The sequence below is a fragment of the Cervus elaphus genome, chromosome 20 (genome assembly GCF_910594005.1).
Source record: "Cervus elaphus chromosome 20, mCerEla1.1, whole genome shotgun sequence".
NCBI lineage: Eukaryota > Metazoa > Chordata > Mammalia > Artiodactyla > Cervidae > Cervus > Cervus elaphus.
The window spans coordinates 116,570,670-116,594,788 of record NC_057834.1 but is presented as its reverse complement, the minus strand read 5'-3'; the positions used below and the strand labels follow the sequence as shown (position 1 = coordinate 116,594,788).

Sequence of the window (24,119 nt, the reverse complement as noted above, 5' to 3'; positions counted from 1 at the left end):
TTAATTTTAAAAAACATAAAAATTAGATCTTGACTCCTTCCTCAGAATATAGGGAAAGTTACTTTCATGAAGTTGCACCCTAGACTACATGTATTTTATATTAAACTGAAATAAAAGATCCAGTCTCTTTAGACAGAGGAATAAAAATTATCCACCCTATTTATTAAATCACTTGACTCTCAGGACTCCCCTTGTGGTCCAGTGGCTAAGATTGCATGCTGCCAGTGCAGGGGGCGAGGTGTGATTCCTGGTCAGGGAACTAGATCCCACATGCCACAACTAAGACTAGGCACAAAAAAATAATTTTTAAAATCATTTTATTCTTCATCTAGTTCTATAATATGAGAGATACTAGGCTTCAAATAAAAGATCCCACAATACCAATAAACCTAAACTGAGGTAAGTTCTTATAGGTTTTTATAGTAAAGTTCAAATATTTTTTACCAAACTGGAAAAATTTTACTAGCATTTCTCATAATCATTGTTATTCTTGTGGCAGTACACTGGTAATGACATTAGTAAGATGAGAAGTTAGACCATTACTGTTTTGGATGATATTTCCAATTTTAATTAAAATTATTTTAAATTCTTAACGTATTTATGATATATATCTATCAAATTGCTCTTGTCCAATATCTGGGATAGCAACATGATCAGAGAGCCTCTTTAAACATAAACGAGGTGCCTCATTAGTGCAGTAGGTAGCGCTTCAGTCTCATAAACATATATGAAGCTGCATGTCTCATGGAAAGCATTAATCAATCCAGTGAGTTGGCTAGTAGAATTTCTACTCTATCATGTGCATAACATATACCCTCATAATTCTACCTAGAGTATAGGGTCTGTATCACCATTTTAAAGATGAATAAAACTGAGTCTCATAGAAGCACTGTTACACAATAAGTGGAAAAATTGGGATTTTATTTTTTTAATTAATTTATTTAAATTGGAGGCTAATTACTTTATAATACTGTAGTGGTTTTTGCCATACATTGACATGAATCAGCCATAGGTGTACATGTGTTCCCCATCCTGAACTCCCCTCCCACCTCCCTCCCCATCTCATCCCTCAGGGTCATCCCAGTGCACCAGCCCTGAGCACCCTGTCTCACGCATCAAACCTGGACTGGCAACCTGTTTCACATATGATAACATATAAGTTTCAATGCTACTCTCTCAAATCATCCCACCCTCACCTCCCACAGAGTCCAAAAGACTGTTCTATACATTTGAGTCTCTTTTGCTGTCTCGCATACAGGGTCATCGTAACCATCTTTCTAAATTCTATATATATGCATTAGTATACTGTACTGATGTTTTTCTTTCTGACTTACTTCCCTCTGTATAATAGGCTCCAGTTTCGTCCATCTCATTAGAACTGATTCAAATGCATTCTTTTTAATGGCTGAGTAATATTCCATGGTGTATATGTACCACAGCTTCCTTATCCATTCATCTGCTGATGGGCATCTAGGTTGCTTCCATGTTCTGGCTATTATAAACAGTGCTGCGATGAACATTGGGGTGCATGTGTCTCTTTCAGATCTGGTTTCCTCAATGTGTATGCCCAGAAGTGGGATTGCTGGGTCATATGGCAGTTCTATTTCCAGTTTTTTAAGGAATCTCCACACTGTTCTCCATAGTGGCTGTACTAGTTTGCATTCCCACCAACCGTGTAAGAGGTTTCCCTTTGCTCCACACCCTCTCCAGCATTTATCAGTTGTAGACTTTTTGATAGCAGCCAAAGAACTGGAATTTTATATCTTACCTGTTTAACTGCAAACCCCAGGTCTTATTTACCATTTAATGTTGCATAAAGAGATGGACACCTCCAAATGAGGGGCTTCTTTTCATGTTATACTCCATTTATAATAATTATGAAATATTTGCTATATTTCACACATTGAATAATATATACTTGTTGTTTATTTTATACCTAATGGATTGCAACTCCTAACCCTATACTGCCCCTCCCCATTTACCTCTCCCACTAGTAACCATGAGTTTGTTCTCTGTATCTGTGAGCCTGCTTCATTTCTGTTATACTCACTACTTTGCTGTATTTTCTATATTTCTAAGATAAGTGATATCATACACTTTTGTCTTTCTCTGACACATTTCACTTAGTATAATGCTCTCCAAGTCCACTCATGCATCCATATTGCTGTAAATGGCAAAATTTCACTTTTATGGCTGTCGTATCCCACTGTGTGGGTGTATGTGTATATGCATATCACTTCTTCTTCATCCATTCATCTGTGGCTTCCATATCTTGGCAATTGCAAATAATGCTTCTATGAACATTGGGGTGCATGTATCTTCAAATTAGCACTTTTTTTTCTTTCAGATTTATACTCAGGGCAGAAATTGATGGGTCATATGGTAGTTCTATTTTTTAGTTTTTTAAAAAACCTCCAAACTGTTTTCTACAGTGGCTGCACCAATTTACACTCCCACCAACAATGTATCTTCTAGCTCTTCTTCAGAGAAAAGGTGTTTGACAAAATTCAACACTCACTTATGATTTAAAAAAAAAAAAAAAACCTCTCCAGAAAGTGGGCATAGATAGAACTTATCTCAATGTAATAAAGGCATTATACAATAAACTCACAGCAAATATCATTCTCAATGGTGAAAAATTCAAAGCATTTATTCTAAGATCAGGAACAAGATAAGAATGTCTACTCTTGCCACTATTATTTTAAGCACTGAAATCAAAACTTTAATTTAAAAACTTCCAACAAATAAAAGTCCAGGACCAGATAGCTTCACAGGAGAATTCTATCAAACATTTAAAAAAGAGTTGACACCTATCCTTCTCAAACTCTTCCAAAAGATTGCAGAGGAAGGAACACTCCCAAGATCTTTCTACAAGGCCATCATCACTCTCATACCAGAACTAGATAAACATATCACAAAAAAGAAAATTACAGGTCAATATCACTAATGAACACATGCAAAAATCCCCAACAAAATACTAGTAAACTCAATCCAACAGTACATTCAAAGGACCACACACCATGATCAAGTGGGATTTTTCTCAGGGATGCAAGGATTCTTCAATATATGCAAAGTAATCAATGAGACACACCACATTAACAAACTGAACAATAAAAACATGATGATAACCTCAATAAATGCAGAAAAACCTTCTGACAAAATTCAACACCCATTTACAACAAAAACACTCCAGAAAGGGGATACAGAGGAAACCTACTTCAACATGATAAAGGCAATCCATATATGACAAACCCATAGCAAATATTATTTTTATTCAAATATTTTTAAAATGATTCAAATATTACAAAATAATGAATCACAAGCTTATCTTTGATTGTTTCCTATCAGAACATAATTTTATTTAAAATATTTATATATTTTATTGAAGTATAGTTGACTTACAATGTTACAGGTGCCCAGCAAGGTGATTCAGCTAAACAAATACACAGATATTATTTTTCAAATTAGTTTCCATTATAGGTTATTACAAGATATTGACTATGGTACCCTATGCTATATAGTAAACCTTTGTTGTTTGTTGTATCTCTATTTTTAATTAGAAATCTAGCATTCTATTCAGACTAAGTTAAACAAGTGGAATCAAAATGTCATAATTTTCTGAGTTCAGCAAAAATTCATAAGTTTTCTAAAATGTACATTCAAGTTCAGTTCAGTTCAGTTGCTCAGTCGTGTCCGACTCTTTGCGACCCCATGAATCGCAGCACGCCAGGCCTCCCTGTCCATCACCAATTCCTAGAGTTTACTCAAACCCATGTCCATCGAGTTGGTGATGCCATCCAGCCATCTCATCCTCTGTTGTCTCCTTCTCCTCCTGCCCCCAATACTTCCCAGCATCAGGGTCTTTTCCAATGAGTTAACTCTTCGCATGAGGTGGCCAAAGTATTGGAGTTTCAGCTTCAGCATCAGTCCTTCCAATGAACACCCAGGACTGATCTCCTTTAGGATGGACTGGTTGGATCTCCTTGCAGTTCAAGGGACTCTCAAGAGTCTTCTCCAGCACCATAGTTCAAAGCATCAATTTTTCAGTGCTCAGCTTTCTTCACAGTCCAACTCTCACATCCATACATGACCACTGGAAAAACCATAGCCTTGACTAGATAGACCTTTATTGGCAAAGTAATGTCTCTACTTTTTAATATGCTATCTAAGTTGGTCATAACTTTCCATCCAAGGAATAAGTGTCTCTTAATTTCATGGCTGCAATCACCATCTGCAGTGATTTTGGAGCCCCAAAAAATAAAGTCTGACACTGTTTCCACTGTCTCCCCATCTATTTCCCATGAAGTAATGGGACCAGATGCCATGATCTTAGTTTTCTGAATGTTGAGCTTTAAGCCAATGTTTTCACTCTCCTCTTTCACTTTCATCAAGAGGCTTTTTAGTTCCTCTTCTCTTTCTGCCATAAGGGTGGTGTCATCTGCATATCTGAGGTTATTGATATTTCTCCCAGCAATCTTGATTCCAGCTTGTGCTTCTTCCAGCCCAGCGTTTCTCGTGATGTACTCTGCATATAAGTTAAATAATCAGGGTGACAATATACAGCCTTGACGTACTCCTTTTCCTATTTGGAACCAGTCTGTTGTACATATTTATTTATACAAAAGCTTTTCTACTACACTTGATAAAGGCTTGAGAAAGAGCATCAAAAAAAAAAAGAGAGAGAGAGAGAAGAGACAGAGAAAATTGGAGAACATAAACTGAATGAAAGGGGAGTAATGAATATGAAACATAAAAAGTGAAACAAACTAGATAAAAGTAAAAGATCATCACATAGTCCAGATGTTTTTAAACATGACTGCTCATTAGAACATGACTGGAGAAAACAAGCACTACCTGAGCATTTGTATTTTTCAAAAAATTTCAAGATAATTCTGATATGCATCTGCGTGTTAAAAAGTGATAACAGGTTTTTCTATTAAATCCTACTTACAGGGGGCTTCCCTGGTGACTCAGATGGTAAGCAATCCACCTGCAATGCAGGAGAAACCAGTTCAATTCCTGGGTTGGGAAGAACCTCTGGAGAAAGGAACAGCTACCTACTACTGTATTCTGGCCTGGAGAAGTCCATGGACAGAGAAGCCTGGAAGGCTACGATAGCGCAGTTCAGTTCCGTTGCTCAGTTACATCCAACCCTTTGTGACCCCACGGACTGCAGCACGTCAGGCTTCTCTGTCCATCACCAGATCCCGGAGCTTGCTCAAACTCATGTCCGTCAAGTCTGTGATGCCATCCAACCATCTCATCCTCCGAAGTCCCTTCTCTTCCTGCCTCTAATTATTCCCAGCATCAGGGCCTTTTCGAATGAGTCAGTTCTTCACATCAGATGGCCAAAGAATTGGAGCTTCAGCCTCAGCATCAATCCTTCCAACAAATATTCAGGACTGATTTTCTTTAGGACTGACTGGCTTAATCTCCTTGCAGTCTTCTCAGTTCAAGAGTCTTCTCCAACACCAAAGTTCAAAAGCATCAGTTCTTCGGTGCACAGTTTTCTTTATGGTCCAACTCTCAATCCATACATGACTACTAGAAAAACCATAGCTTTGACTGGACAGACCAATGTTGGCAAAGTAATGGCTCTGCATTTTAATATGCTATCTAGGTTGGTCATAGCTTTTCTTCCAAAGAGCAAGTGTGTTTTAATTTCATGGCCCCAGTCACCATCTGCAGTGATTTTGGAGTCCAAGAAAATAAAGTCTATCAATGTTTCCATTCTTTTCAAATCTATTTGCCATGAAGTGATGGGAACAGATGCCACAATCTTAGCTTTTTGAACATTGAGTTTTAAGACAGCTTTTTCACTTTCCTCCTTCACTTTCATCAAGAGGCTCTTTAGTTCCTCTTCCCTTTCTGCCATAAAGATGGTGTTATCTGCATATCTAAGGTCATTGATATTTCTCCTGGAAATCTTGATTCCAGCTTGTGCTTCATCTAACCCAGCATTTCACATGATGTATTCTGCAAATAAGTTAAATGAGCAGGGTGACAACATACAGCCTTGAAGTACTCCTTTCCCAATTTGGAACCGGTCCATTATTTCCATTTTTCCCTATCTGGTTCGAACTGTTGCTTCTTGACCTGCATACGGTTTCCCAGGAGGCTGGTAAAGGAGGTCTGTTCTTCCCATCTCTTGAAGAATTTTCCACAGTTTGTTGTGATCCACACAGTCAAAGGCTCTAGCATAGTCAATGAATCAGAAGCAGATGTTTTTCTGGAATTCTCTTGCTTTTTGTCTCATCCAACAGATGTTGGCAATGTGATCTCTGGTTCCTCCTCATTCTCCAAATCCAGCTTGAACATCTGGAAGTTCTTGGTTCATGTACTGTTGAAGCCAAGCTTGGAGAATTTTGAGCATTATTTTGCTAGCATGTGAAATGAATGCAATTGTGTAGTAGTCTGAACATTCTTTGGCACTGATTTTCTTTGGGATTGGAATAAAAACTGACCTCTTCCAGTCCTGTGACCACTAGTGAGTTTTCCAAATTTGTTGGCATATTGAGTGCAGCACTTTCACAGCACCATCTTTTAGGATGTGAAAAAGATCACCTAGAATTCCATCACCTCTACTAGCTTTGTTCGTAGTGCTGCTTCCTAAGGCCCAACGACTCCAGACTCTAGGATGTCTGACTCCAGGTGAGTGATCACATCATTGTGGTTATCTGGGTCATGAAGATCTTTTTGTATAGTTCTTTTGTTTATTCTTGCCACCTCTTCTTAATATCTTCTGCTTCTGTTAGGTTCATACCATTTCTGTCCTTTATTGTACCCATCTTTGCATGAAATTTTCCCTTGGTATCTCTAATTTTCTTGAAGAGATCTCTAGTCTTTCCCATTCTACTGTTTTGCTCTATTTCTTTGCATTAATCACATAGGAAGGTTTTCTTATCCTGTCTTGTTATTATATAGAAGAGACATTACTTTGCCAACAAAGGTCTATCTAGTCAAGGCTATGGTTTTTCCAGTAGTCATGTATGGATGTGAGAGTTGGACTATAAAGAAAGCTGAGCCCTGAGGAATTGATGCTTTTGAACTGTGGTGTTGAAGAAGACTCTTGAGAATCCCTTGGACTGCAAGGAGATCCAACTAGTCCATCCTAAAGGAAATCAGTCCTGAATATTCATTGGAAGGACTGATGCTGAAGCTGAAACTCCAATACTTTGGCCACCTGATACGAAGAGCTGACTCATTTGAAAAGACCCTGATGCTGGGAAAGATTGAAGGCTGGAGAAGGAGACAACAGAGGATGAGATGGTTAGATGGCATCACCAACTCAATGAACATGAGTTTGAGTAAACTCCAGGAGCTGGTAATGGACAGGGAGGCCTGGCGTGCTGCAGTCCACAGGGTCACAAAGAGTTGCACATGACTGAAAGACTGAACTGAACTGAACTTCATTTAGATGGATATATCTTTCCTTTTCTCCTTCACCTTTTGCTTCTCCTCTTTTCTCAGCTATTTGTAAGGCCTCCTCAAAGAAATATTTTGCCCTTTTGTATTTCTTTTTCTTGGGGATGATTTTGATCACCACCTCCTGTACAATGTTACAAACCTCTGTCCATAGTTCTTCATGCATTCTCTCTAACAGATCTAATATCTTGAATATATTTGTCACTTCCACTGTATAATCGTTAAGTTTGATTTGGGTCATACCTGAATGGTCTAGGGGTTTTCCCTACTTTCTTCAATTTAAGTCTGAATTTTGCAATAAGGAGTTCATGATCTGAGCCACAGTCAGCTCCCGGTCTTGTTTTTGCTGACTGTATAGAGCTTCTCCATCTTCAGCTGCAAAGAACATAATTAATCTGATTTCAATATTGACCATCTGGTGATGTCCATGTGTAAAGTCATCTCTTGTGTTGTTGGAAGAGGGTGTTTTCTATGACCAGTGCGTTCTCTTGGCAAAACTCTGTTAGTCTTTGCCCTGCTCATTTTGTACTTCAAGGCCAAAACTTGCCTGTTACTACAGGTATCTCCTGAATTCCTACTTTTGCATTCCAGTCCCCTATGATGAAAAAGGTATCTTTTTTTGGTGTTAGTTCTAGAAGGTCTTGTAGGTCTTCATAGAACCATTCAACTTCAGCTTCTTCAGTGGTTGGGGCATAGACTTGGATTACTGTGATACTGAATGGTTTGCCTTGGAAACAAACAGAGACCATTCTGTCGTTTTTGAGACTGCATCCAAGTACTGCATTTCAGACTCTTTTGTTGACTATGAGGACTACTCCATTTCTTCTAAGGGATTCTTGCCCACAGTAGTAGATGTAATGGTCATCTGAATTAAATTTACACATTTCTGTCCATCTTACTTCACTGATTCCTAAAATGTCAATGTTCATTCTTGCCATCTCCTATTTGACCACTTCCAATTTGCCTTGTTCATGGACCTAACATTCAAGGTTCCTATGAAATATTGTTCTTTACAGCATCAGACTTCCATCACCAGTAACATCCAAAACTGGGTGTTGTTTTTGTTTTGGCTCAGCATCTTCATTCTTTCCTGAACTATTATTTCTCCACTCTTCTCCAGTAGCATATGGGCACCTACTGACTGAGAAGTTCATCTTTCAGTGTCATATCTTTTTGCCTTTTCATACTGTTCATGGGGTTCTCAAGGAAAGAAAACTGAAGCGGTTTGCCATTCCCTTCTCCAGTGGACCACATTTTATCAGAACTCTCCATCATGACCCATCCATCTTGGGTGGACTTACATGGCAGGGCTCATAGTTTCATTGAGTTAAACAAGGCAGTGATCCATGTGATCAGTTTGGTTTGTTTTCTGTGATTGTGGTTTTCATTCTGTCTGCCCTGATGATGGATAAGGATAAGAAGCTTGTGGAAGCTTCCTGATGAGAGGGACTGACTGTGGGGGAATCTGATGGGTGGGGCCATGCTCAGTAAATCTTTAATCCAATTTTCTGTTGATTGGTCGGGCTGTGTTCCCTCCCTGTAGTTTGGCAGGGGTAATGGTAATGGTGGGGGTAACAGCAGTAATGGTGACCTTCTTCAAAAGGACTTATGTGAGTATCCACCAGGGCTCCCAGGACTGTTGTATTCAGTGCCCCTGACCCAGTGGCAGGACACTGTCAACCCATACCTCCATTGGAGACTCCTTGATATTCACAGGCAAGTCTGGCTCAATCTCTTGTGGGGTCACTGCTCCTTTCTCCTGGGTCCTGGTGTGTACAAAGTTTTTCTGTGCCCTCCAAGAGTCTGTTTCCCCTGTCAATGGGGTCACAAAGAGTCAGACAGGACTGAGTGACTTTCACTTTCACCTTTTTGGTGATACAGAGTTCTATTATTTTTCTGTTGACCAAACATGATACAATGGTATTAAGTGAGTAATACTTATAGTCACAATGTAAAAGGTGTTTACCAGTTTTCATAGTCAATAACCAGATAAAAAATAAAAGATAATTACAATTGCAAGTCATAATGGGAACATGATTAATTTAACAATATAAAATAATTACAAACAATCTGAGGGAGTCAGGCAGAGTGATGTGGTAAGTGGAAGTGCAAATATGCACATGTTTTCATCCATCCAGGCAGACTATGTCTTTTGGTTCCTGCATTTAATCCATTAACATTCAAGGTAATTATTAATCTGTATTATTCTATTACCGTTTCATAGGCCTTTTCCTTGTCTTGTGTTTCCTGCCTAGAGAAGTTCCTTTAACATCTATTATAAAGCTGGTTTAATGGTGTTGAATTCTCTTAACTTTTGTTTGTCTGGTAAGGTTTTGATTCAGTCTCCTGTGGGGTCACTGCTCCTCTCCTCTGGGTCTTGGTGCATGAAAATTTTGTTTGTTCCCTCTAAGACTTGAGTCTCTGTTTCCCTCAGTCCTCTGGAAGGCCTATAAGCAAATACCACTGGCTGTCAATGCCAGATTCCCTGTGGATTCCCAGTCCCTTGGCCAGAACCCCAGGCTGGGAAACCTGACATGGGGTTCAGAACCTTCACAATAGTGTGAGAAGTTCTTTGGTATTATTGTTTTCCAGTCTGTGGGTCACCCACCCAGCGAGTATGATATTCAATTTTATTGTGATTGCACCCCTCCTACCATCTCACTGAGGCTTCTTCTTTGCCATTGGATGTGGGGTATCTTTTTCGGGTGGGTTCCAGTGTCCTTCTGTTGATGGTTGTTCAACAGCTAGTTGCAATTTTGGTGCTCTCACGGGTGGAGATGAGTGCATGTCCTTCTACTTTGCCCTCTTGAACCAGAAGCAAATATTATTCTTAACAGTGAACATCTGAAAGCATTTCCTCTAAGATCATGAACTAGACAAGGATACCCTCTCTTGCCACTCTCATTCAACATAATTTGGAAAGTCCTAGCTGCAACAATCAGAGAAGAAAAAGAAATAAAAGGAATACAAATCGGAAAAGAAGAAGTAAAACTGTCACTGTTTGCAGAGACATGATATTATACATAGAATATCCTAAAGATGCTACTAGAAAACTACTAGAGCTAATCAATGAATTTAATAAAGTAAAATTAAGACACAGAAATCTCTTGCTTTCCTATATACTAACAATGAAAGATCACTAAGAGAAACCAAAGAAATGATCCCATTTACCATCACAACAAAAAGAATAAAATACCTAGGAATGAACTTACCTAAGGATGCAAAGGACTTGCATTCAGCAAACTATAAGATACTAATGAAAGAAATCAAAGATGACACAGATAGATATACCATGTGCTTGGACTGGAAGAGTTAATATTGTGAAAATGACTTTACTACCCAAAGGAAGCTATAGATTCAATGCAATTCTTATCAAATTACCAATGGTATTATTCACAGAATTAGAACAAAAAACTTTATAATTTGCATGGAAATACAAAAGACCCTGAACAGCAAAAATGGTTTTGAGAAAGAAAAACAGAACTGAAGGAATCAGACTCCCTGACTTCAGACTTTACTACAAAGCTAAAATCATCAAAACACTATGGTACTGGAACAAAAACAGAAATATGAATGAGTAATTTTTAAAATTAATAACATAGTCCACAGCATAGTGATTCCTTCTGCAAAGTCTGACATAGAGACTAATATCTTCAAATGAAGAATAGCATTTAAACAAGTATACTATCAAGGCTGAAACAGATCACCAGCACAGGTTGGATGCATGAGACAAATGCTCAGGGCTGGTGCACTGGGAAGACCCAGAGGGATGGGATGGGGAGGGAGGTGGGAGGGGGGATGGGGATGGGGAACACATGTAAATCCATGGCTGATTCACGTCAATGTATGACAAAAACCACCACAATACTGTTAAGTAATTAGCCTCCAACTAATAAAAATAAACGGAAAAAAAAGAGATTAATATCTTCAAATGAATGATTTCTAAGACTTCTGAAAAAAAGGCAAGTAAACTGCAAATTGTTGGCAGATTGTTTTTTCCCATGCCTCTACAACAAATCTCAGGTATTTTTCCATAACATTGTTGAAAGTTTTTATTTAGGAATTTCCAATCCTACATAAAAATTTTTATTCTTATATAAAATTCTAGGTATCTTTGCCTTTGCTTGCTTTGTTTTCCTTCAACTGACATGTAAGCACATTATTTTGAAAGCCTATTTAGAGTCAAATATTCACAATCAATATTTCTCAAAAATATATGACAAATAAAAACTTCTCCCTTTACAGTTTGAAAAAAAAGAAAAATTTCTCTGAACCCATTAAATAAATGGGATATGTAAAAAGTAAAAATTATCATATTCCCATGAGGTGAAAACCATTAATGAATTATCACAAGCTTTCATAGTTGAGATAATTTTTTATAATCAAAAAAATTAAATCCTGTTAAGAATGAAAATTCTTCTTAAATCAATACTAAAATTAACACCTGCTCCATTGGTGAAATTTAACAATTAATAAAAATATTCTGAAAATCATAGACGACTGTGCTGTTCTTAAATGACTTGAAGATAAAGCTATGATTTTGTTAAGAATATGTATCAAAATATTGGCATCCTTCTAACTGAATGCTATAGTTCTCTAGTATCTCTCCTTGAAAATGACCCTGAACCAAGATACTGAAAGTGAAAGTGAAGGTTGCTCAGTCATGTCTGACTTTTTGCAACCCCATGGACTGGACTGGACAGAATTCTCTAGGCCAGAATACTGAAGTGGGTAGCCAGTTCCCTTCTCCAGGGGATCTTCCCAACCCAGGGATTGAAGCCAAGTCTCCCACACTGAAGGCTGATTTTTACCAGCTGAGCCACCAGGGAAGCCGAAGAATACTGGAGTTGGTAGCCTATGCCTTCTCCAGGGGATCTTCCCAAACCAGGAATTGAACCAGGGTCTCCTGCACTGCAGGTGAATTCCTTACCAGCTGAGCTACCAGGGAAGCCCAAGATACTGAAACTGAAGCCAAATGCAACATTCATAGATCTCAGAAATATAGATATTATCAGAGTTCCTTAGAAGAAATAAGCACATAAACATCATGGAAACAAAAGGTGTTTTCTGTTCCAAAACTTTTGGGATTTTTCATAAAGCTCAGCACAGTGATGTTACAAAAGATAAAAACGTGACAAAAAATAACCTGAGGTTTTAAAAATTTTTCTTAAAAAGGATAAAATTATATCAGTCCACAGTCCCTCTTCTATAATTGAAAAATCCTTAAGTCTCTAAAAACAGTAATTTTTGTTCACAACCTTAATGCCAAAACTAATCTGTTAGTAAAATTAAATTGATGTGAAGCTATTCATAACTTTAATTCAATTAGTGTGAATGTGATTAATGTGTTTGATTATAGGGGACTCTCCCATACTTCACTGGAAGTGTTCTATAACAAAGAGTACATAAGAAATGCATAGGTACATAAGCCATTACATAAGACAGCACTGCCATTTCATAAGAAAAAATAATCTGAATTTTGAAAATTTTTTGCATGTAAGACTGCCCTATAAGAGACTGTAGACCTGGATTTCCTCTGCTTTTAAAGGTGATTTTACTAGTAAGTCTTTAGGAAAAGTCACACAAACACATACACACACACATAGATGTGCACTCACCAACTAAGCTATCATTTCTTTGAGGGTATAAACATTCTGCACTTTCCATACAGTATCTCTGTCACCTGAAAAGTAGGTGTTACTATCCCAAATTTACAAATAAGGAAACTAAAGTCAAAAAAACTTAAATATTTTGCCCAACTTAAAAAAAGATAGAAAACATTATGCTCATTTCTAAGGGTTTTTAAAATTTCAAGATTTTGTCTATAGATAATTTCAGATAATGTAAAGCTGCTTTTAAAAGAAGACCCATTTTGTTCACAGAAAAAGTGATCAAGGTTCAGGCCACTTTAACAGACTGCATCATTATAAAATTTCTGCTCTACGTGGGCCTCCAAAAAAAAAACCCAACAAACTTGGCAATAAAATAAAGCCAATTATTTTAGCATGTACTTAGAACAAAGTTTTCTTAATGACAGCTGGAAAGGCAGAAGACTCTGAGAAACTGAAGCACGTACAATCTAGCCTGAGACTAATACCTCTACCTTTAGTTAGCAATAAGTATCTTTTGTAGTGTTATTAATAGTCAAATTTTTGGATAAGAAGAAAAATTCTAAACAATGTCCTTATTTTAAAAGTATAATATTTACAAGACAAAAATTCCTTCTGCAAATCTGACCATCTATTAGAGCTGGTGTATGCTTAGTCGCTTGATCACGTTCTACTCTTTGCAGCTCCATGAACTATAGCCTGCCAGACAGATTCTCTAGGCAAGAATAATGGAGTGCATAGCCATGGATTTTCCCAACCCAGGGATTGAATCACAGTCTCCTGCTTTGCAGACAGATTCTTTACTGTCTGAGCCATCAAGGAAGGCCTTTATGGAGACACCCACATGCTTTTAAAAAGTATGTATCTCTTCACTCCTTCAGGAAATTCCTCAAAATTCACCTCATACAGAGACTTGTCCCACCACACAGAGTTTGGCTAACAATTCAGTATTTTCCAAAACTTGATGCCTACCTTTCTTTTGATTGAAAATCAATTATGCTAATGAAGAAAAGTGAAAAGAAATGTCTCATACCAATCACTATGTTTAAACCATGTTTAAACCAAGTTTTTACTTGTAAAGTACATCAGTTCAGTTCAGTCACTCAGTCGTGTCTGACTCTTTGCGACCCCGTGGACTGCAGCATGCCAGGCCTCCCTGTCCATCACCAACTCCCACAGTTTATTCAAACTCATATCCATTGAGTCGGTGATGCCACCCAACCACCTCCTCCTCTGTCATCCCCTTCTGCTCCTGCCTTCAATCTTTGCCAGCATCAGGGTCTTTTCAAATGAGTCAGCTCTTCATATCAGGTGGCCAAAGTATTGGAGTTTCAGCTTCAACATCAGTCCTTCCAATGAATATTCAGGACTGATTTCCTTTAGGATGGACTGGTTGGATCTCCTTGCAGTCCAAGGGACTCTCAAGGGTCTTCTCCAACACCACAGTTCAGAAGCATCAATTCTTCGGAGCTCATCTTTCTTTATATCTCTTTTCTTTATAGTCCAACCCTCACATCCATACATGACTATTGGAGAAAACATAGCTGACTAGATGGACCTTTCTTGGCAAAGTAATGTTTCTGTTTTTTAATATGCTGTCTAGGTTAGTCATAACTTTTCTTCCAAGGAGTAAGCATCTTTTTATTTCATGGCTGCAGTCACCATCTGCAGTGATTTTGGAGCCCCGAAAAATAAAGTCTGCCACTGTTTCCACTGTTTCTCCATCTATTTTTCATGAAGTGATGGGAATGGATGCCACGATCTTTGTTTTCTGAATGTTGAGCTTTAAGCCAATGTTTTCACTCTCCTCTTTCACTTTCACCAAGAGGCTCTTTAGTTCTTCTTCACTTTCTGCCATAAGAATGGTGTCATCTGTATATCTGAGGTTATTGATATTTCTCCCGGCAATCTTGATTCCAGCTTGTGCTTCCTCTAGCCCAGCATTTGTCATGATGTACTCTGCATAGAATAATAAGCAGGGTGACAATGTACAGCCTTGACATACTCCTTTCCCAATTTGGAACAAGTCTGTTGCTCCATGTCCAGTTCTGTTGCTTCCTGACCTGCATACAGACTTCTCAAGAGGCAGGTCAGGTGGTCTGGTATTCCCATCTCTTTCAGAATTTTCCACAGTTTACTGTGATCCACACAGGCAAAGGCTTTGGCATAGTCAATAAAGGAGAAATAGATGTTTTTCTGGAACTCTCTTGATTTTTCTATGATCCAACGTATGTTGGCAATTTGATCTCTGGTCCTCTTCCTTTTCTAAAACCAGCTTGAACATCTGGAAGTTCACCGTTCACATACTGTTGAAGCCTGGCTTGGAAAATTTTGAGCATTACTTTGCTAGTGTGTAAGATGAGTTCAATTGTGTGGTAGTTTGAGCATTCTTTGGCATTGCCTTTCTTAGGGACTGGAATGAAAACTGACCTTTCCAGTCCTGTGGCCACTGCTGCGTTTTCCAAATTTGCTGGCATAGTGAATGCAGCATTTTCACAGCATCATCTTTTAGGATTTGAAATAGTTCAACTGGAATTCCATCACCTCCACTAGCTTTGTTCCTAGTGATGCTTTCTAAGGCCCACTTGACTTCACATTCCAGGATGTCTGGCTCTAGGTGAGTGATCACACCATCGTGATTATCTGGGTCGTGAAGATCTTTCTTGTACAGTTCTTCTGTGTATTCTTGACACCTCTTCTGCTTCTGTTAGGTCCATACTATTTCTGTCCTTTATTGAGCCCATCTTTGCATGAAATGTTACCTTGGTATCTCTAATTTTCCTGAAAAGATCTCTAGTTTTTCCCATTCTATTATTTTCTTATATTTCTTTGCACTGATCATTGAGGAAGGCTTTCTTATCTCTCCTTGCTAGTCTTTGGAACTCTGCTTTCAAATGGGTACATCTTTCCTTTTCTCCTTTACTTTTGGCTTCTCTTCTTTTCACAGCTATTTGTAAGGCCTCCTCAGACAGCCATGTTGCTTTTTTGCATTTCTTTTTCTTGGGGATGGTCTTGCTCCCTGTCTCCTATACAATGTCAGGAACCTCTGTCTATAGTTCATCAGGCACTCTGTCTATCAGATCTAGTCCCTTAAATCTATTTCTCAATTCCACTGTATATGTAAAGTACATATATACACATATATAAATATATATATATATACACACACACACACATATATATACACATATATATTATATTTGAGCTTTTTTATTCAAACTTCAGCAGAATTAAGGAAATACCATTTACTGGGCCCTTCATATATATTATCTCTACCATACACAACTATACTGCAAATATCATCCACATTTTACAGAGGAGGAAACTTTAAGTTCAGAAATTTTGAATCTGAGGTCCACATCTAATAAGTTACAGAAACATGATTTATAGAAGGATTTGAGCCCCAGTTCTTTCCATTCACTTTGTTAATGTATGTTTAGCTTGGAATGTTTTCTGTAGGGAAGGAATTTTCATCATGGCTATTATTTCGTCAGTATGCAACATGTTGCAATACAAACAGAAGGCCAAGTAATGAGTCCAGATAATGTCAAAAATAGCCAAAGAACTATAACCTTACATTAATTATTTGCAGATTGAGCAAGTTGTTTAACTTCTCTGTGCCAAAACGTCTTCACATATTAAATAAAGATAATACCTTAGAGTGTAGCTACGATGTTGAAGTAGATTAAAACATTTAAAGCACTTAGTACAATGTCTTGCACATAAACACTCCATAAATGTCAGCTACTGCTCCTGAGATGAGAAATCACCAGATACACATATTTCGTACCAGGTGTCTCCAGAGAGCAATAGCTGGACACCCAATTCAAAGACAATCAATCCTACACTGGCTTGTGATCTATGACATGGTCTAGTGGGAAAAGGTAATGTGTGTCAATTAGATTCTCTCTCAGGAGTCTGACTTAAGAAACAAAAGTTGAGCCAGTGATTAGTGATTTAGAAGTTAGTCTGGCTCATGCCTTCATTAGTTTCCTCTTATCAAGGACACGTACGGATGTGAGAGTTGGACCATAAAAATGGCTGAGTGCCGAAGAATTGTTGCTTTTGAACTGTGGTGTTGGAGAAGATTCTTGAGTCCCTTGGACTGCATGGAGATCAAACCAGTTAATCCTAAAGGAAACCAACCCTGAATATTCATTGGAAGGACTGATGCTGAAGCTGAAAATCTAATACTTTGGCCACCTGATGAGAAGAGCTAACTCAGAAAAGACGCTGATGCTGGGAAAGATTGAAGGCAGGAGGAGAAGGGGACAACAGAGGACAAGATGGTTGAATGGCACCACCGACTCAATGGACATGAATTGGAGCAAGTTCTGGGAGATGGTGAAGGATGGGGAAGCCTGGCAAGCCTAAGTCCAAGGGGTCACAAAGAGTCAGACACAACTGAGTGACTGAATAACAACAATAATGATGTTAAATATGCTCTAAATCTAGCTCTTCAGTCTTCCTTTTTATATCACCTGGAAGCATTCAAGCTGTTGAACATGCCACAAACATTCTTTTGCCTGTCTTCTTTAATCTATCTCTTTAGAATGCACTGAAATACTGTAACTGCTCTACACTTCATCCCAAGCTGCTTCTCTTTACACTCTTTACACTCCCTTTAGGCAATTTCATCTACATTCACGGTTTCACTAATTAACTCCATGCTACCCCCAACTTTTCTTGTATATTCAACTGCCTTGCCAATCTCTCCACTTATTGGATAATTCAAAGATACCTCAGATTCCATTTGTCCAAAACCAAACACATGATCTTCCCTCTCAAACCCAGCCAAGATCCCTTTCAGGACTCCCTATCTCCATAATGGCATCACCAACTATCCACCTGCACAAAATAAAAAATTATAAGTACACTTTGATACATCCTTCCCCCGCATTCCCATCTTTCACTAAGTCCTATTAATTTTGCCTTTTAAACATTTCTCAATCCCTTCCCTCCATTTTTGGATTTTTGACCAAAATTCTTATCCTAGCCTTTAAGGCCCTGCAAGATCTGCTTCAGCTTACCTCATTTGTCTTCCTATTGCCCTAAGTGCAGCCACACTTGTCTTCTTTCAGTTCCCTAAATATAATACATCATGCTTCCTCCTACCTTAGGGTATTTGCACATGGTTTCCCTCTGCCTGGACCACTCTTTGCCCATCTCTTCATTTATTCAATCTCTATTATATCTCAACTAAAATTTCACTTCCTCAGAGAAACTCCTTGAACACCTAGACAATATCAGGTCATTTATTCATTAATTTAAAAAAATTTTATTAATAACTACACAAGGTATGGTTCTAGGAATGTGGAATTAATAAACAAGACAGACCCTTGCTTTCATGGATCCTACATTCTAGAGGAATGAGGCAGTAAGCAATAAAAATACTAAATAGATTAAATTATATGTGTGAAGGCAGTAAATCTATGGGAGGAAAGAAAACAAAAAAGAATAAGGTAAGAGAATTACAAGCAGGGAGTTTCCAGTGCTTAATTTGATGCCTAGAGAATAGTTGGCACTCAAACATGTGTTGGGTGTAGTATGAAAAAGGGAATGAGCATGTTCAAGTTGAGGGAGCTTAAACTATAAAATAAGTAGAGGACTTACTTGGTGCAAGAACAGAGATGCCATGAAAGAAAGACAAACCATGCAGGTCTTAAGAGGTAATGATCTCTTAAATCATTCTTGATCACTTCTTACAGATTCCAGTTTCAGTCACTGTATGGTCTTACCATAACCACGACCTCCCTCCCCTACCCCCAAAGGGCTGTATAATTCAAGTGGGTCACTCTTGTAACCAAAATACCCAATCAGGACACATATACAAAATTATGGATACCACTCCATCACCCACCACCACACAGTGGCTTTCACCAAAGCCACTGCTTTTCTATACACACACACACACACAGACACACATACACACACACACATACACACACACAGCTATCACTTTGATGCTCCAGTTCTTCAGTTCCCAATCCCTATTAGGGACAAACCCCCTCCCACATACACAGGACTGTAAAAGCCCTTTCTCCTATGACCCTATAAGGCTTAGGTCATTATCTCTCCAAGCCAGCCAAATTTACAAGGCAGTCCCCTCAGGGACAGAATCCTAGGTCTCCTTGCCTGTTAGTCTCCCTGCACTTTAAAGACCAGCTTCCACCCACAGACACGTGAATGTGCATCCCTCTGTGATTCTGAATGACCTTCAAGATTACTGACCCCATACACACCCACACTCAGGCTCCAGCCTCCTTTGGTAGGGTTTTGAAGGGCTGGGTGTCCCCTCAAGCCTCTTGTCCTCTTAAGGACTCATATGAGGACTTGCATACTTTCTCTGTGACAGGGGTGACCCTCAGTCACTACACTTCCCTGAAGCACAAATACTCATATATCCCTTTCCATGGCACTGCCTTAAACTAAAGTAACATTCCTCCTACTTAACCTGCCTCCTCAGAATTAGAGTCCCTCTCCCTTTAGAGGACCCTCCCATAGTCCACAGGATTGTGTACAACCCCTCCCGTGACGCAGCCTACCCCCTACAATCAGCCCTCAACACAGGTGCCCCTCCGGGAGCGAGTCGTCTTCCCTGGGGTCCCAGCCCTTTCTCACTCCAAAGAGTGCACACACTCTCCTACACTCCCACTACGCCTCGACGGCGCGCCTCTGCCCGACACTCAAAGGGGTGTGCTCCTCCCTTGACCCTTGACCCCGAGGTCATAACCTCACCGCGCAAACACAGAGGGCGCCTCTTCAGGAGTAGCGCCAGGCCCAAGTCTCCTGTCCCCTAGGGCCCAGGACAGCGCCGTGCTGCCTCAGCTCCTCCCCCTGATCGACCGCCCCCACAGACCTGCCTCAGGCGCCGTCTGGCTCCGCTCCGCCATTTTTTGTTGTCGTTCCGCCTCTGAGCCCACGCGAAAATTGCGGGTCAGTGGGGAGCGGGCGATGAGATCCGCGGGCTGACAGGAGCTCCCTCAGGAAGACGCTGCACGACGGTTGCCAGGGCAACGGGCAGCCGGCGTGTAGACGGCCGGCGCGTGGCCCGCGGCGGGGGGGCGGGCTGGGAGCGAGCGTGCGTCCGAGGCCCCGCCCCCTCGGAGCGAACCCCTTCCCTGGCCGGGTTTCTGCAGGGCTGGGACTCCGCCGCGCTTTTTCCGTGCAACCCGGCCCGCGTCCTGGCAACTGAGCATGCTCGGCCGCCGCTGAGACGCCGGGGACCTGGTCTGCTGGGGTCGCGCTCTCATGCTGTTCAAGCAGCTGCACGTGCTGACTGAAGAGCTGAATGGGCTGTTTTTACAGATTTCTCAGTTTCCCAGCGCTTCTCCCTACCGTGTGCCTGGCTCTGATCAAGGTGCTGAATAACTTGTATCTTCAACTGGAATGCCCTGAGAATAATTATGTGCCCATCCCACCCCAAACACGTGGAGTACTAACGGTGTGGCCTCCTCGTCTCTCTACATCAGCATTAGCCCCCAACTGTAGCAAAGTCTTCACTTTCCTCAGTTTCGCTAGTCTTGTTTAGTCTTTTGTAGTCGGTAAATCATGTGGACTCTTGAGATGCCATGGACAGTAGCCCACCAGGCCCCTCTGTCCTTGGAATTTCCCAGGAAAGAATACTGGAATGAGTTGCCATTTCCTTCTCCAGGGATCTTCCTGACTCAGGAATGGAACCTGTGTCTCCTGCATTGGCAGGCAGATTCTTTACCACTGAGCCACCTGGGAGGCCTAGTCTATCTCTCAGAATAGCTAGGGTGCTCTTACCTGTTTCTGCTAATCGTCACTACCTTCTAAGACCAAACTAGAACCTATTCTTTGCTGAATTGCTCTGTCCCCCCCCCCCCCCCCCCCCCAGTCACCTGTGCATTCGTGTCCGAACATTTACAGTGCTTTATGCATTGTTTACTTCTCTTTTCCTCACTTGACAGTGAGCTCCCTTATGCCTAGGGTCAGGTCTTTATCTTTGCATACTCCATAATGGAGCATTGTGCTTCAGGCAAAGGAAGTGTTAAGTAAATATTTATGGAATGAAAAGTGGTTCCTAAGTTCACACCTGCACATTCTTACCTGTTCTATTGAGCACTTAATTTTTACCAAATACCTTGCTAGGTAGGCCCCTAGTCCTCCAGAGGCTCACAAAGGAAGGGAAAGAGATAATGAATTTGATGAAGGTTAAACTAGTTTGGGGTCGCAAAGAGTCAGACATGACCGAGGGACTGAACTGAACTGAACTAGTCTTACAAGTGCTGCAGGATCAAAGGGATGGAAATCTAAGTTGGGGAGAGGGGGAGGAGGTGGCTAATCAGTGAAGACTGCAAAGGGAAGAGGATACCCTAGCTGAGTATTGAGGAATGACCAACTGCAAGCCAGGGAAGGGAGAGGAATAGTGTGCCCAGGCCCAGGGAGCAGCACGTATCCAGGCATAGAGGGTGGGGGTCACTGTTTGAAAGAAGTCCAGTACTGCCCTGGTACAAACTGCACAGGGTAAAGTGTTGTCTCTAAAGAAGTTCTTGCATAGTTCAGTAATTTCTTCTTTTGGGTTCCCAAAAAGCAGAGCCTAGGCAAGGACTTGAGTGCTAGTAATTTGGGGGAAGGTAAGATGATGAAACAGTAGACAGTGAAAGAGGGAAGGGGAGAAAAACAAGAAAAATGTGTTATTTAGGTAATTGCTTTGGTAGAAACTAGGCTTAATCTCACTGGAGACCCTCTGAAGAACCAGATATTAATAGAATGTGCCTCAACATTGTCCCACTAAGAACAAGGGTCATGTACCTCAGTTTCCATCCCCATTGGTTGAGGGTTAGGACCTTGAACTCTTTAACATTTCCTGGTTACACTGGTCCAGTGCAAAGCTGCCTTCTAGGGCTTAAGGCAGAAAAGCAGGACTAGAACGCTTTGGGGTGGTTTGCTGGCAACAAGCATGGAACTGTCCGTTCACCCGCACTGAATCAAAGATAAGGTGTGGACACCACAAGAATCTTCTGTAGAAAATTGCATAAAAATACCCATCAGAAAATACCCCTCACATTCCAGAAATTTGAAATTCACAAGTCCTGTTAATACAACCATCAAGATGAAAATACACAAGCTTTCACATATCAATCCTAATGACTGAATTGTAAAGGCTGTAAGGCTGTAAGAATTTCAGTGTGAGAGGGCTGAGGGACAAAGGCGCTTCATTAAATATTGTGTGTGTGTGTGTGTGCCCAGTCACTCGGTTGTGTCTGACTCTTTGTGACCCCATGGACTGTAACCCACCAGGCACGCCTCTGTCCATGGAATTTTCCAGGCAAGAATACTGAAGTAGGTTGCCATTTCCTACTCCAGGGGCTCTTCCTGACCCAGGAATCGAACCTATGACTCCCAGGTCTTCTGCATTGGCAGGCGGATTCTTTACCACTGCACCACCTGGAAAGCCCTCATTAAATATAAAAAGGTGGAAAAAAGGGAGTTTGAAGATCCAGGTTCTACTCAAACTCCGACCTTGTAACTTTATAATCTTGGGCAGATTACTTACATTCATTGAGCCTCTGTTTCCTTTTCCAACAAACTGAGACAGAAGTCCTGCCTGCCAAAAAAAAATTTGCTAAGTCACAAATGGTAATAGATTACGTGCATTTGGCAAGTATAAATTTAGTAATTAAAGGATCTAAGATGTTTTAGAACAATTCACTTATACATCCCTTGATTTTTTCTGCTGAGGCAGACTCTATGCAAGTACTAGAGATGAAGAGGAGAATTTAACACTGTCCATGTTTTCTAGGAGCTCACAGCCCAGAAGAATAAGAGATTTAATCAGTAATTACAACCCAGCATGATCAGTGTTCTGATAGAAGAAAGCATGGGAGACTGTGGGAGCCCAGAGGAAGAGGGCACAAACCAGTCTGGGAGAGAGGGTATCAGTGAAGGGAGATTCAAGGAAAGTTTTCTGAAGGAGAGAGTGTCTGATCTGATCTGACTCTTCAAGGGCAAGTACCAGTAAGCTGGGCAAAGAATACAGGGATACAGAGAGAAAGGATGATTGAGGCAATAGGAACTACATGGGCAAAGCAAGGGATAGTGTATCTGAAGTGAAGACCAAGGCAGGAGTGGTACCTCAATAGGTGAGGGCAGCCTCGGAGAACTCATATGTGGGAGAATTGATCATTTAGTGGGTAGAAACCCAGTGGCAGGTTTTTAAGGAGATCAGGGTCACTGTGCTGGTTGCTGTGTCAAGAGTAGATTAGAGCCAGGAAGATTAGAGCCAGGAAAATCAAAAGACTGTGTAGTAAATAATCTACACAAATGTATGAAGCACATAGAAGATTCTCGTCAAAAGGCAATCCAGGGCTTTCCTGGTGGCTTAGGGGTAAAGAATCCACTTGCCATTGCAGGAAACACAGATTCTATCCCTGGCCTGGGAAGATCCCACATGCCGTGGAGCAACTAAGCCTACATGCTGCAATTACTGAGCCTGTGCCCTAGAGCCCAGGAGCCACAACTACTGAGCCCACGTGCTTGCGAGCCTGTGCTCCGCAACAGGAGAAGCCATTGCGATGAGGTGCCCACACACTGCAAGTAGAGAGTAGCCCCCACTTGCTGCAACTAGAGAAAAGCCCAAGCAAACAAAGAAGATCCAAGACAGCCAAAAAATAACGTAAATAAATAAAATTATTTTTTAAATGATAATCTGAAAAGTCAACAAACATATTTCTATGGAACTAAACTGTTCAATTTAAATTTTAAATAAAATGCAAAAATCAATTATTTGGTCAGACTGTCCACATGTCCAGTGTTCAATAGCCACATGTGGTTAGTAGCAACTATGTTAGACTACATACATAGAATCTTTCTATCACTGCTGAAAATTCTATTGGACAGCGGACAGCATTGATAGATAAATGGCAACTGAGCAGAGGGGATGGAATGCCTGGGAAGATCTGCACTGAAAGGACCAGGTTTAGTTCTCCTGTGTGTCAGCTCCTCTTCAGAAAGGAGTGCATTCCTTCTGGAGTTCTCAGAGACTTCCCTTTTTTTATGTGAAATAGCATAGCCTGGAACCCAGAATAGAAATGCCCCCTACCTGGGTCATGATAGTTT

At 40.4% G+C, this 24,119-nt stretch overlaps 1 protein-coding gene across 1 annotated transcript in view; it reads right to left on the bottom strand.

The window, feature by feature from the left end:
• Positions 1-19,927, bottom strand: part of AGBL4 (AGBL carboxypeptidase 4) — a 1,406,543-nt gene extending 1,386,616 nt beyond the window's left edge. Inside the window, exon 1 of the mRNA XM_043876377.1 lies at positions 19,894-19,927. Coding sequence (XP_043732312.1) covers positions 19,894-19,927 — 34 coding nt within the window. The remainder of the gene's footprint in view (positions 1-19,893) is intronic.
• Positions 19,928-24,119: the final 4,192 nt, after the last annotated feature.